Below are 15,809 nucleotides of genomic sequence, written 5' to 3'. Positions count from 1 at the left end.
CAGGTAGTAAGGCCGGAATTCAGAGAGTAGCTCTGGATTTGTCCTTAGTGAGAAAGTGCTGGGGGATTTATTCTTGGTTTCTCCCCCTGGCTTGACTCACACCCTCACCCCATTCCCACGGAATACTCGAGAGGAGTCTCGAGCAATACCGCCTATCAGCACACACAGGTTTTCACTGAGGCCCTTGTCTGTTCTTTAGTTCCACATCTACCTGTAAAATGCGTTCATGAGGCACAATGTGAAGAACTTTGTGCTACTTTGAAAAAGTGGGCAATTTAGGAAAACTGGAGCTGGCTCTAAGGAAATCAGTACACTATTTGGGTAACTTTTGATTTTGAACCTAACTCTATACTCCTTGTCCAGGTTTAGGTAGAAAGGTCAAGGTCAGGAGTCTGAAAAATGGCACCAAAACACAAAAACTCAGACCCTGTCTACTTGGCTAGAAAGCAAATGACAACCATCAGAAATGGTTATATTTGAACGGAGACCACTGGTGCTTTTCCCACGTTAGCTACTTGGGAGAGAGTTAATGGAAATGAACGTAGAGAATTGTCCAGATTAGGGAGGGAAAACTCAAGGTCCACTTGCTCTTATTACATTGAACAAATTCTCTCTTATACTTAAAAACAATTAAGATGGTTGCCTTATAGTTGAGGATTTCCCCACATCTAGATGGACATGCCCCAGGGAAAGCACGGAAAAGGCAGGAAACAGTCTCCAGCCTCCAGAGCCTCCATCACACCTATGTGTCCATTTCAGGATCACTGGGTTCTTGCCCAACACCTCACTCAACACCCTGTATTCTCACATACTGTTAGGTTCCTCTTTTGTCAGCAGCTTTGCTATGCATGGATTTCTTTTAGATTCATACAAATTCAACCTCATGTGAAGCTCTCTGGGTACCCATTGTTTCACTTAATTTATCTTAGAAGTTTTTGACATCCTGGGCTGGAAAGTCACCATCTTTCCCCCTTAGTCCCTGTTGAACATATTCTAGATTCACTGTCACATTGACAAGTAAACTTCCATTTCACTTATGAAGTGACGCATTTGAAAATACACATAAAAATTGTAAAGATGTTTGGTCCATGCATGGTTGAGATTCTTAATTGTGATGTAAATGTTATCAGACACTTAGTGCTCTATGTGAACTTGGATAAAGTTCAATGGGAAAAATGCCCAAGTGACATTCTTAAATAATAAAACATAAATGGAGCATGAGAGTATGTATTTTGAAGGAGATATAAGAGGAAAATGTTCCTAGGAAGTGCTGTGACTTGCATCCAGTTTGAACTATTTTGTATTACAGAATAAGAAACGAAAACAGAAATGTATTTTGATCCTTCACCCAAGGATCCAGTGTTTGCAGAAACATTATTTTCTATGAATGAGAAGAATACAAAATAATACTTACAAATCACTTCTGTTTCACTTTGTACAAATATGTCAAGCCCCGGCATTTGGTATTCTGTTAATATTTACCTCAGGTAGACATTCAGAATTGAAGTTCCCTTGAGGCAGATGTGTCAAATGTAAAGTGTGTAATACATTTACATGTACTACTGTGTCTTTTGTGTGCAAATGAATGCAATGCTAAAATACTTTCTAACTTCTCTTATTTTCATGTGAATGCTGTAAATGATCACATTTCAGAGTCATTATAATCCCAGCCATTATCATCTAAGAATAGAATATGAATGTAAAACAGTTTCCTGCTGGCAATGTCTAGTATCCTCAGGTAACAGAATACAGACCATGTAGAATACATACCAGTTTAGGACCCTCACCAAATCTGAGAGTTTAATGGGTCATGTTTGCAGTCTTATCATAGAGTGCTTAAATTTTCAACAGTCAATTATTTTGGGGTATTGTCTCCCCAAAACACACCTTTGTGGTGTTCAGGATCAAATGGTAAGTTAAAAAAAATTGAGTAGGAAGAACAGCCCAGGTGATAATAGGAGCAGACCCCCAGGTATATTTGATCCATGTGAAGCATGAACGTAGCTTCAGAAATGCCTAAAACCTTTCTGTGTGAATGCACAAGGAGAGAAAATAAAATAACTGTCTTATTTCCTAGTTTGACACAAACTAAAAAATACAAGTTTCACCAGGGAAAAGAAACATGAATTGGGAAAATAACAGTTCTTGCTGAAGTGAAATTTTCCTATACATTATTTATAAAATATTAAAGAGCAATGTAACAATAATTCATTGATTAAAACAGGAAAAGAAGCCAGGATATTATGATTCTCTAGGAAAATCAATGCAATTATGAGAATGCTTTTTGGCCAGATGGGAGGCAAAGTATGAATTATCAACTAGGGATCCAACCAAGGGAACACAGTGACTTAAGGACAAAAAATACTGTATATGTAGCCAGACACCCTGTAAAAGTGATATAAGTTTCACTTAAAATTAAGTCATTCATTGATAGGTACAGTATCTGCTTTCCAGTGAATTTTTTTTTTAATGTTGTCAATGCTGCTGATGGTTTATTCAAATCATTGCCTGCTACAGTGGTACCTGGAAAGCCAGACTATATTCTTTGGGAGGAAGCTGAACAAATGATAGAACTTCTGATATCCAGTTGTCTGGGATAAACTGGGCATACACTTTTGCACACTGAAAAGACTAGCCATAGACTCTCTGGCCAGTATCACTGAGTGAAGCCTGGACCTATGGAATTATCTCAATCACAGAAGAGATCAAAATAGTTATAGCAATTATTATAGTAAGGAGAGGTACTAATGGATCGATAGTAATTGGCAAAAGATAATTTATAGTAACAACAAGGGGAAAAAGAAACAATTAAGTATTTTAATTTTTCACATCTGTATCCCAAATAAAAAAGAACATTGTTGGAAATTTGGGCTCGCTCCATAGTTTGGCTATGGTTGATAATGTTGCTATAAACATCAGGGTACAGGTACCACTTGGCACGTGTATTTTTGTATCCTTTGGGTAAATACCCAGTAGTGCATGCTGGATTATAGAGAAGTTCCATTTTTAACTTTTTGAGGAACCTCCATACTGTTCTCCAGAGTGGCTGTACCAGTTTGCATTCCCACCAAGAGTGAGGGGGGTTCCTCTTTCTCCACATCCTCACCAACACATGATGTTTCTTGTGTTGTTCATTTTAGCCATTCTGACTGGTGTGAGGTGGTATCTCACTATGGTTTTGATTTGTATTTCCCTGATGATGAGTGATGTTGAGCGTCATTTCAACATTGATGTCTTCTTTGGAGAAGTGTCTATTTGTGTCTTCTACCCATTTCTTAACTAGATTATTTGTGTTTTGGTGTTGATTTTGATAAGTTCTTTATAGATTTTAGATATAACACTATCAAAATGGATAAAGAAGATGAGATACACACACATATATATATACGCACACATATATAGACACACAATGGAATATTACTCAGCCATCAGAAGATGAAATCTTGGGGGCACCTGGGTGGCTCCGTGGGTTAAAACCTCTGCCTTTGGCTCAGGTCATGATCCCAGGGTCCTGGGATTGAGCCCCATATTGGGCTCTCTGCTCAGCAGGGAGCCTGCTCCTCCCCTCCCCCACTCTCTGCCTGCCTCTCTGCCTGCCTGTGATCTCTGCCTGTCAAATAAATAAATAGAATCTTAAAAAAAAAAAAAAAAAAGAAAAGAAAATGAAATCTTGCCATTTGCAACAACATGGATGAGGCTAGAGTGTATTATGCTGAGTGAAATAAGTCAGATAGGGAAAGACAAACACTATATGATTTCCCTCATATGTGGAATTTTAGAAACAAAACAGAGGAACGTATGGGAAGGGGGGAAAGAGGAAAACAAATCACAAGAGACTTTTAAAGATAAAGAACAATTGGAGGGTGATACAGAGAGATGGGAGGAGAATGGGTTAATGGGTAATGGGGATTAAGGAGGGCACTTTGGGATGAACACTGGTTGTTATATGTAAGTGATAAATCACTGAATTCTACTCCTAAAACCAATATTGCATTTGTACATTAACTAACTAGAATTTAAATAAAAAATTGAAAAGAAAAAAAAAGAATATTTTTGCAATCAGAAGTTGCCTTATTTATAATCAAGTCATCTTGGTTATAAAATAAATACAGTCACCTTGTCCCTGGGAGTCAGTGAGTCAATTTTGTGTTCTGGGAGTTTGTCAGGGATGAATCACTCTTCTTCTTCCCTTCCTACAGTGGGGCAGGATGTCTTTCACTGATCATACTTTTGAAAGGAAAGGAGGAAATCTCACTGATGAAATGCTGGAAAACCATTATGTGTAATAGCTGATTCTTACAGTAAATACAAAAGATTTTGTTGAAAAACAACTTCAGTTAAACTCTTATAGTTCTGAAATTTTTTTCTTCCTGGGCTATTTAAAAAATCAATTTATATTAAGAAGACCCTCTCCTCCTAGGCTGAGGGCATGTGCTATGGAACTGAGAGCAAAAGGAAGGTTGTACACAGTTGTTAGTGAAGCTGAGATAAGGTTTGGGAGTCCATGGGGGAATCTCTGAAGGTTTCTGTGCAAGGGCACGACACAGTTTATCTCTAGCACCATGATTTTATTATTTCATGGTTGTAAACTCCTCTAGTTGAAGATCGTTAAGAAAAACAATATTTATTGGTTGCATAGCTTGCCATTGTGCTAGATGTTTTCAGTCATTATCTCACTGATTCTTTATCTGAGAGAGAGAAGAACAATACTTACCATTTATCTTTACAGATAAAGAAGATGAAGTTTCGAGTATTAAGTGACTTATCCACTGTCACAAAGGCAAAAAGGGAGCAAAGTTCTTTCTAGCTCCTAAATATACTCTTCTCTACTCTCCCTGCCTTCTTCTTATTTTAGAAAATGTCCATGGGTCTGTTGTTGTTTAAGGTTATAACACTATGGGGCAGGCTTAGTGTCTCTATGCTAGGTCTTATTGCTCACGTACAAGGGCTGGAGAAGACTGCGGTGCTCTTTGGTAATCTGGAGAAGTGAGTAAAAACAGTTAGGGCAGTCCTGCCCCTTCCAGATATCTGCGGCGGCAAGAAAGAGAGATTGGGGGCTGGGGAAGAATAGCCCAGGGCAGTGGTATATGTGGTAAGTCAAGGGGCGTCTAGAGTCTTGGTCATGTAGCCTACAGCCACGAAACCTAATGTCCCTTGGTTTTCTCATTCATAAAATGGGAAAAGGAAAGTTTCCCTGCTCTCTTTGGGGTGCCATGAAGGATGAAGAAATGTATCTAGGACACAGAAAAAAAAAACCCAAAAACTATTCTAGGTTACATATGCATGATAATTTATTTTCCATATTTCCTTTTGAAAGGTAGAATTCTTACTTCTCTTTTTCTAAATGTCCCTCTTCATGGGGTGGCAACATGAAATTGAGCCATCTCAGTTCATGGAACTACTAAAAGTTGATTTAGAAAAAAAATCACTATTAAGAGGTAAAAAGCACTTTATCGCCTTTTTATTTTTTCCATTTTTGTGACACTAATATTAATAATAATAGATTGTTTTTATATTGATACAGAGCTGCTCACAAAGAGCTACAGTACTTGTATGTAATATCTTCTACATTATCAATTGCAGGCTAGGCTTTTCCTTGGAATTAAATGAAATTTGTTCTCTGATCCTTTCCCCCTTCTTGTCCAGCTTAAACGAAATTACAGAGAACATTTTAGAGCTGCTGGCTCCTTCACTTTGGCTGCACAGTTAGGGACTATGAAGTAGGGAGGAAATGGAAAGTTCGGCTTTGTAATGCCACCTGCTTTGGTTTTCTTTTTGACATTCCTCTGGCTATTTGGAGTCTTTTCTGGTTCCGTACAAGTTTTAGGATTATTTGTTCCAGCTCTGTGAAAAATGTCAATGGCATTTTGGTAGGGATTGCACTGAATGTGTACATTCCTCTGGGTAGCATAGACATTTTAGTAGTATTTATTCTTCCAATCCATGAGCATGGAATGGAATGTTTTTCCATTTCTTTGTGTCTTCTTCAATTTCTTTCATGAGTATTCTGCAGTTTTCTGAGTAAGGTCCTTTGTCTCTTTGGTTAGATTTAGTCCTAGGTATCTTATGTTTTTCGATGCAATTGTAAAAGGGATCAACTCCTTCATTTCTCTTTCTTCTTTCTCATTGTTAGTGTATAGAAATGCAACCGATTTCTATGCATTGATTTTACATCCTGCCACTTTGCTGAATTCCTGTATGTGTTCTAGAGTTTTGGGGTGGAGTCCTTTGGGTTTTCCACATAGAGTATGATGTCATCTGTGAAGAGTGAGAGTTTGACTTCTTTGCAGATTTGGAAGACTTTTATTTCTTTTTGTTGTCTGATTGCTGGGGCTAGGATTTCTAGTACAATGTTGAACAACAGTGATAATAGTAGACATCCCTGCCAAGTTTTTGACCTTAGGGAAAGCTCTCAGTTTTTCCCCATTGAGAATAACATTTGCTGTGGTTTTTTAGTATATGTATTTTATGATACTGAGGCATGTTCCCACTATCCCTACACTGTGAAAAGTTTTAATCAAGAAAGGATATATACTTTGTCAAATGCTCTTTCTGCATCTATTGAGAAGATCATATGGCTCTTGTCCTTTTGTAATGTAGTGTATCATGTTGATTGATTTGCAGATGTTGAACCACCCTTATGGCCCAGGAATAAATCCCACTTGGTCATGGTGTATAATCCTTTTAATGTACTGTTGAACCCTATTGGCTAGTATCCAGGTTAGAGTTTTGGCATCTATGTCCCTCGGGGATATTGGTCTGTAATCCCCCCCCCTTTTTTTTTCAGAGCTTTTATATTTGAGTTTATTCTTCATTTAACTTTCAAAACACTACTATAGTTGAATATTAAAACAAAAACAATAGTAAGTAGTGAGCTATGATTATAGTCCTTCACTCATTCACTACTGCACATAAAATGCCAGCAGTGTTATTCACTGGCCCCATTAAGAGGTCTGACACTGAACACCACCCCTGGGATGATGTTCATCATCTTCATATGCTTCCCCATTGTAATGGCACCGTCTTTCCTGATTTGGATCAAAGTCCACCAGTTCTACCTGGTCCATTTCATCAGTCTCTTCTACTTCCTTCCTCTCAGGTAGGAGTTTTTCCAGCAAAGAGAGTTTATCAGGAGACAGAAAGCCATTCTCAGGAAAATTTACCTTAAATTTGATGATGAGGCGACCCTTCTCATATGGCCTATGATAAATTGGCATGCCTTCATTTAGCACACACTTGATATCTCCATGCTTGACAATTTGACCTGGATGAGAGGTGATGACAATGGTTCGGTTGTCAAGAGTAGATATTGGCTTTTGAAAACCGCACAGTGCTTCAACCAGCTGTATGTCCATACACATGAAAAGGTCTTCTCCTCGTCGAGTAAAACCAGCATGGTCCTTCTGATCTAAAACAATGATAATATCTCCTGGTTCCAGTCTTGGTTCTTGGTCTCCCTCACCATGGAATGTTATCTTCTGGCCATCTTTCATGCCTTTGTCAATATGAACTAGAATCTTCTTCTCTCGAACTATCTTCCTTCCATTGCAGCTTTTACATCTATCTTTAGGACTAATCCGTTCCCCATGGCCCTGGCACTCCATGCACACAGACTGAATTTGCTGAACCATTCCAGGTCCTATCTGATGAATTCTTATTTGCATTTCAGTACCTCGGCAATTGGGACAACACTCAACTGCTCCTTTCTTACCACCTCAGCCTTCACATTTATCGCAAATCACATTCTTTTGCAGAGCTAGTTTTCTTGTTGCACCATTATATAAATCTTCTAAGGTTACTGAGAGCTGATGCACAACATTTTTACCTCTCCTTTCTCTCTGCATTTTTCCTCCTCCTCCAAAAAACATATCAAAGATGTCCATGAGGGAGCCAAAACCACCACCAGTTCCACCTTCTTTAATTGCCTGTTCACTTCCTTTGTCATATAATTCCCTTTTCTTTGCATCAGAGAGTACTTCATAAGCTTGAGAAATCTGTTTAAATTTCTCTCCTTCATTTGGATTCTTATCAGGGTGGTACTTCAAAGCCAGTTTCCTGTAGGCCTTTTTCAGTTCTTCTTGGGTGGCATTGGGTTTGACCCCCAAAACATCATAATAAGTGGTTTCTTTCACCATTTTCTACAGCCAGTGAGAGGGCCGAGGCCGATGTGGGGGAGCGGGAAGGAGCACGTTGCTGGGCGCAGCTCGGGTAGCCACCGCTCCTCCGCGTCTCACCGAGCGTTCTGGAAAGTTCCGCTGTAATTCCCTTTTTTGATGGGGTCTTTGTCTGGTTTGGGGATAAAGGTAATCCTGGTCTCATAGAAAGAGTTTGGAAGTTTCTCCTCTATTTCTATTTTTTGAAACAGCTTCAGAACAGGTATTAATTCTTTAAACGTTTGGTAGAATTCCCCTGGGAAGCCATCCGGCCCTGGGCTCTTGTTTATTGGGAGATTTTTGATTACTGCTTTAACTTTCTTCCTGGTTATGGGTCTGTTCAGGTTTTCTCTTTCTTCCTGTTTCAGTTTTAGTAGTTTATATGTCTGTAGGAATGTACCTATTTCTTCCAGATTGCCTAAATTGTTGGCATATAATTTCTCATAATATGTTCTTGTGATTTTTTGTATTTCTTCAGTGTTGGTTGTGATCTCTTCTCTTTCATTCATGCTTTTATTTATTTGGGTCCTCTTTTTTTTTCTTTTTGATAAGCCTGGCCAGAGGTTTATCAATCTTACTAATTCTTTTAAAGAACCAGCTCCTAATTTTGTTGATGTGATCTGTTCTGCTGTTCTTTTGGTTTCTATTTCATTGACTTCTGCTCTAATCTTTAATAAGTCTCTTCTCTTCCTGTTTTTAAGCTTCATTTGTTGTTCTTTTTCTAGCTCCCTTAGGTGTAAGGTTAGGTTATATATTCAAGACCTTTCTTGTTTCTTGAGAAAGGCTTGCATTGTTATACACTTCCCTCTTAGGACTGCCTTTGCTGCAACCCAAAGGTTTTGAACAGTTGTGTTTTCATTTTCCTTTGTTTCCATTTTTAAAAAATTCTTGTTAATTTCCCGGTTGACCCATTCATTCTTTAGTAGGATGCTCTCTAACCTCCTTGTATTTGAGTTATTTCCAAATTTCCTCTGTGATTGAGTTCTGGTTTCAGAGCATTGCAGTCTGAGAATATGCAGAGAATGATCCCAATCTTTTGGTAACAGTTGAGACCTGATTTATGACTCAGTATAGGATCTATTCAGGAGAACGTTCCATGTGCATTCAAAAGCAATGTCTATTCTGTTGCTTTAGGATGGAAAGCTCAGAATACATCAGTAAAGTTCATCTGGTCTGGTGTGTCATTCAAAGCCCTTGTTTCCTTTTCTGCTGAGATGATCTGTCTATTGCAGTGAGTGGGGTGTTAAAGTCCCCTACTATTATTGTATTATTATTGATGTGCTTCTTTAATTTTCTTATTAATTGGTTTATATAGATGGCTGCTCCCATGTTAGGGGCATAAGTATTTACAACTGTTAGATCTTCTTGTTGCATAGGCACTTTAATTATGATATAGTATCCTTTCTCATCTTTTATTACAGTCTTTGGTTTAAAATCTAATTTGTCTGATATAAAGATTATCACCCAGCTTTCTTTTAATGTCCATTAGCATGCTAAATCCCTCACTTTCCATTCCCTCACTTTCAGTCTGGAGGAGTCTTTGGGTCTAAAATGGGTCTCTTACAGATAGCATATAGATAGGTCTTGTTTTTTTTTTAATCCAATCAGATACCCTGTGTCCTTTGATTGGGGCATTTAGCTTATTTACTTTCAGAGTAACTATTGAAAGATATGAATTTAGTGCCACTGTATTACCTGTAAAGTCCTTGTTTCTGAAGATTGTCTCTGTTTCTATAGATTGTTGCTGTTTCCTTTCTGTCTGTTACTTTTGGGCTCTCTCTCTTTGCTTAAAGGATCCCCTTTACTATCACTTGCAGGGTTGGTTTGGTGACCACAAATCCCTTTATTTTCTGTTTGTCCCGGAAGCTTTTTATCTTTCCTATTTTGAATGATAGCCTAGCTGGATACAGTATTCTTGGCTGCATATTTTTTTCATTTAGCAACTTGAATATATCATGCTAGTCCCCTCTGGTGTGCCAGGTCTTTGTGGATAGGTATGCTACCAACAAAATGTTTCTACCTTTGTTGGTTATGACATTTTTGTCCCTGAGCTGCTTTCAGGATTTTCTCTCTGTCTCTGAGATTTGCAAGTTTCACTATTACATATCATGGTGTTGACCTATATTTATTGATTTTTAAATGGGGTTCTCTATACCTCTTGGACTTGAATGCCTGTTTCCTTCCCCAGATTAGGGAAATTTTCTGCTATAATTTGTGTAAATATACCTTCTGTCCCCCCCTCCACTCTCTTTCCTCTTCTTCTGGGATCCCAATTATTCACGTGTCGTTTCATTTTATGATATCACTTATCTCTCAGATTCTCCCCTTGTGATATAGTAATTGTTTATCTCTCTTTTTCTCAGCTTTTTTATTCTCCATCATTTTGTCTTCTATATCACTAATTCTCTCTTCAGCTCATTTATCCTAGCAGTTAGAGCCTCCATTTTTTATTGCATCTCATTAATAAACTTTTTGATTCTGACTTGATTATAGTTCTTTTATTTCTCCAGAAAGGGATTCTCTAGGGTCTTGTATGCTTTTTTTCAAGCTCAACTAATATCTTTATAGTCATTATTCTGAACTCTAGTTCTTGACATCTTATTTATATCCATACTGATTAAGTACCTGGTAGTCAATACTGCCTCTTGTTCTCTTTTTTGAGGTGATTTTTTCATCTTGTATTTCCTCCAGAAAGTGGTCACTTTTCTATTTGTAGAGTTGCCGCTATTTTTTTCTTAGATATCTGGTTGAGTTTGTTTGTGTTCAGAATGACTTAATAGCTATCTAGCTGATTCTTGGGACCAGATGAAACTAAGGTCTCCTATACCTCCACCATCTTTGATTATTCTGCAGACAATGTATTTATTACTAGCACATTCTCAATTTCCTCCTTTCTTTCCTCCCTTCCTTTTTCTTCCTCCCTTCCACTTTCTCCTTTCCTTCCTCCCTCTTTTCTGCCCTTCCTCCATTCCTCCCTCCATCCTTCCAGTATTCTTTCCCCTGATGAGGGTCCTTTTCTCCTTTCCTGCACTTCTTTTTCCTTTCCTATTTCTGTCTCTTTCTTCCTCTTGTCCTTCCTTCCCTAGGACACAAAGGGAGCAAGACCCAATCCTGCCCCCACAGAGTGTACCTTCAAATGGAGAAGATTCTCCTTTACAACCTTGTTTGTGTAACTTTCATAAAATAATCATGATATGTACACACCTCTTATCTTCACACCAGAGTTTGAAAGCCATCTCTAGCCATATACTTACAGCTATGGAAAACCGCTGAATGTTTTCATCCTCACAGTCTTGGATGACCTTATTTAGTTGATGGTTGTCATGGGACTCCCCATCGGTCACAATTACCATGACTTTTTTAACTCCCCTTCTGGCACCCCGAGCTTCAGTGAAAGCCTCCTTCCTGAAGTGAACACAGAGGAAAGAGAAGCAAATAAAACACCATCCCAAGGTTAGGCAAATGGTAAATGAAAGAAAAACACTGACAACTCTAGTTAGAACAGTGCTGTCCCTCCAAGATCAACATTCACAACCATTATTCAAGCTGGGAGGCATGATGATTGTCATTTGTAATAGTTTTAGATTTCTCCCAGATGATGAAGAGGTCACCATTTTACTAATCATCACATATCCCATATACAAAGGGCAGCAGTATTTCATTCTTTGGAAACTTCTCAGGGAAGGTATGACTAGAGTACACATCAGATCTGGAGAAGTTCAGATCTTAAATACTTGCTCAGCCACTCTTTTCTCTATAAACACTCATCTTTTATTCTGCTTTTGGCAGAAGTTTTTGCTTTGTCTTCACTTCCACCACATCTACTCTGATGTTTATAGAACAATATGGAAATCCTCTGTGCTGAGTTGACAAGATGGGAGAAAAAAGAATTTTGTATGGCTGTGAATGCTTGAGAGTTTTCTTGGATATGGAGGAAAATTGGACATAGCAATGAAAGACTGCTGATGGCTGTGGTATGAGTCAGTGATAGAGGAGGGCTGTGGGGCACAAGAGTGGATGGAGTACCTATGAAAGTTGTGGTCTGAACTAGGTTTTAGGACACTGGTTGCTGGGTGTGGGGTGGAAGAAAGTGGAACAAAAAGAAAATGAAAATGCTATAACCTAACTGCAAAAACAGAATTTTTTATTTAATTCAAAAAGCATTTATGGAAAGAGATGGAAGAGAAGTGAAATTAACAATTTTTGTTGTCTTGTGCTTCTACACACACACACACGGGCATATTTTTTTCTATTTTCTTTTACTCACTCACATTCCTTTCTGGAGTCAAGTATATTTTACTTAGGAATGAAATAATGAAAAGATTTCATATAATATTTTTTAGATCTTTGTATAAAATGCAGCAATCATTATGCTGAATGATCCCTTTCAATATTTTTCCTTGGTCATGAGGACAAACAGCTGCAGTTTTTGATATGCCCCAAAAACACTTCTCTTAAACTAACCTTCCAAAGGGTTTGCACATTATACATTAGTTTTACTGTAGATACACAGTAAATATACACAATAGTAGGTAATTTGTGAGCAGGCTAAAAGATCTTGGTGATGTGGGCAAAGGGATTTTATCTCTGGTTATTTTCCTTTGAAAGGCTTGAATGTAAATGTGAGAAGTTGTTAACAATTGTTGATTTGTTTGGTCAATACATAGGATTTTGTTATACTATTTTTTACATTTTTAAATTTTTGTTATAATTTTCAAAATAAAGAAGCTATTTTTAAAAAAGTAGGCCATTAGGGAAATACATATCTCTGCCCTCTACACTATAAAGATAGATTTTCTGACCTCTTTATATGTACAAACAAAGGTGAAAACAGATGTTAAAGTCCAGTCTTTAAATGAAATCCAGATATGGATATCATATAAGATTCAATCCTTTTTGCAGTCCTAACTCCTTAGAGGATCATCAAAACTTCCTAATTCTCTTAAAGATCCAGGCCATTACTGAAGGAACCTCAACCAGTGGAGATAATTAAAAGACATTTCTTAAAGAAAACCTGGTAGATCTAAACAAGGGTTGGTTTTATATAACGTAAGAGTAGCCACTGGCAGAACTCCTGCGTACACTCTCTCTGTTTCAAATATCTTCAGCAAATTGCCATTTACCCCCCAATACTAACACCCAATGAAAATAGAAGTTAAGCATTCTAACAAATTAAAAATACTGTTTGTAACTGGCCCTGCCAAAAGAACAATTAAAAATATGCTTCAATGTGAAAAACTAATATACAAGAAAGATACTTAGTAATACCATTATAGAGTTTTATTTATATAGAAAACTCAATAAACTATGTGTCCTACAGCTAGACCCTTTGTGAAACATGTAGGCAAAAACCATACAGGGTCATGGTATTTAGAGTGTATTTATGCAGAAGCAAAGCAGCCAGAATATTTCTTCAGTTAGTTTTCAAAGATGAATATTCATTCTTAAGTGGTTGCCTCTGGAAAATACACAGCTCCCTACAGGCTCAGAGCTTTTAAAGAACACTTTGATTTACTTTGAATGTGCAGTCACATTTAGTCAATTATTTAAGAGGGTGCATTTAGTACACCTCAACATGTGCACTCTTCGTGCATGCAAACTGGTGATCCTACAGGCAGGTAAATGTAAAATTACCCCATCTGTTTGTGGTTATTTTCTCTTGAGCTCCATGTAAGTAGAACCACATGCTTCTTTAACACTTACCAGTTCAATGCTGCATGTAAAATTTTAAATTTTTGAATATCCAACTCATTCTTTAGAATATCCATATTAACTATTTTAACCCCCTTAAAATACTGATCTTAGCAGGCAGGTGAAATGAAAGTGTGGCTAATTAGCTCTTTAAAACCAGAAGAGAGTCCAAAAGTTGAAGACACTTAACAGAAGGATCCTTAATATTAGTCAAACTTTATTAGATTTCCTGTGATTTTGGTATTGTTTAGTTTTTGTTCAGAACCTTACTAGCTTTAAAGGCAAATCAGGAAAAAAAATAGCAAGAGATGAAAGAGTTGAATGCAGTTGGCAAAAATACAGAAAAAAATGTTTTACATTGTAATCGAAGTAGAGTTCTGTAGCTTCTCATAGAATGAAGTTCAACCAGAGTGGACATGTGCTTTCCACGGACGGTAGGAGGAAGAAAGGGATGTAAAGTAGAGGGGATTTGGAGAAAGGAAGAAAGTGTGCATGAATGATGAAGTTCTTACAACTCCTTTTAATCTTTGCACTGAAAATATTGTCAATTACAGGAATATTGAACTTGACCTCTTAAAAACTGTTACTTGAGAGTTCAATAGCCCTACACCAGGTACTGTAAAATTATGGACATATTAGGACATAAATACTGTGGAGTAGAAGTGGATGAATATTATCCTTTTTTTAAAAAAAAATGAGATTCCTAGAAACTGTAAACAAAGAACAAAGGGAAAAGATATTCACTAATATTATGTCTTAGTACCCAAGAACATGATGCAGCAGACTATAGCAATTTTTGTGACTGAATTTTCCATCATTCAACCTTCAGAATAAGAGGAAAGATATGAAGGGTGGGGAGACTATATCATAGAAAAACTTGGTCCTAAACCTGTTAGCTAATCAATGGGATCTAGTTTTTAAAAAGATGGCTTTAGATCTTGTCAAGGTAAATACTCAATCAATACTTCAAAGGGGTTGATTGTGAGTAGTTATTTTTGCAGTCTTTTACTTTGATTTATTTTTTAGTCCACATACCTGGCTGTGTCTATTCCAAGGGCTGTCATAGTCTGGCGGCCACCTCTCTGGATTATTTTATTTGCTGCAACAAGTACCTCTTCCGTTGAGGAGTACTTATTGAGGTTGAACTCATGGGTTACATTTTCTCCATACTGTACAATTCCAACCTGAAATACCAAGCCCACTGTGAGTTAGCCACCTAGCAATGTTCCATTATCAATTTTCTTTCTTTATTTAAAGATGTGGATCAAATATACATTTTTGTCTTTCAGTTTAAAAATTCATCAGTTTCATGAGTTTAAAATCATGAAAATGATTTTATCGTTTATCATAAAATCAGTTTAAAATTCATCAATTCATGAGTTTAAAAATTCATCAGTACACAAATCCTTCTCTTTTGACAGCAATAACCATTGCTACATGTGGATAGTTACAGCCCAGAGAACAAGAATGATAGTGCTGTTATTAAACTTCTCAAACAATTGGTTTATTTCTTCAGTAGTTTCTATTGAATGGGTCTGGCAGGCCTTGGGGGTGGGTGTAGAAGGTGCTGTATGCTGACCTGCTCTCTGCCTTCATGGAGCTTCTAAACTAGACAGAGACATAGAGTTTCAACCCATGATCATTCCAATGCATGTTCAACTGTGGAGAGGGCTGTATTGGAAAAGCTGCTTAGCAAGGAGAACCTAAGGTCCTACTTCAGAAGAGGCTCAGGGAAAGCCTCTTAGAAGTGATATTCAAGTTAAGACTGAAAGGTGCAAGGAGGGTGGAAACCTACTCTGGATGGAGGCTGAGTGGGAGGATGGGGTCCACACAAGGGGAATCTGTATGTCCAGAAGAGGAGATGAGCAAAAAGCAGGGATGTCCTGAGAAGCAAAAGGAAGTCAGTAAGCCTGGACCAGGCTGTGAGGGGAAGTGAAACAAGATGAGTCTGGATGAGTAATAAGT

At 37.6% G+C, this 15,809-nt stretch overlaps 1 protein-coding gene and 1 pseudogene across 2 annotated transcripts in view; both read right to left on the bottom strand.

The window, feature by feature from the left end:
* ITGA1 (integrin subunit alpha 1) overlaps positions 1-15,809 on the bottom strand; it is a 176,813-nt gene that overhangs the window by 63,708 nt on the left and 97,296 nt on the right. For both annotated transcript variants that reach the window (XM_059173952.1, XM_059173951.1), the window contains 2 exons: positions 14,880-15,028; positions 11,408-11,558 (listed from right to left, as the gene is read on the bottom strand). In XM_059173952.1, coding sequence (XP_059029935.1) covers positions 11,408-11,558; positions 14,880-15,028 — 300 coding nt within the window. The remainder of the gene's footprint in view (positions 1-11,407; positions 11,559-14,879; positions 15,029-15,809) is intronic.
* On the bottom strand, positions 6,775-9,062 carry LOC131831729 (dnaJ homolog subfamily A member 1-like; annotated as a pseudogene).

The sequence above is a fragment of the Mustela lutreola genome, chromosome 5, assembly GCF_030435805.1.
Source record: "Mustela lutreola isolate mMusLut2 chromosome 5, mMusLut2.pri, whole genome shotgun sequence".
Taxonomy (NCBI): domain Eukaryota; kingdom Metazoa; phylum Chordata; class Mammalia; order Carnivora; family Mustelidae; genus Mustela; species Mustela lutreola.
The sequence above is the reverse complement of the archived record's forward strand: the minus strand, read 5'-3'. Positions and strand labels throughout refer to the sequence as shown.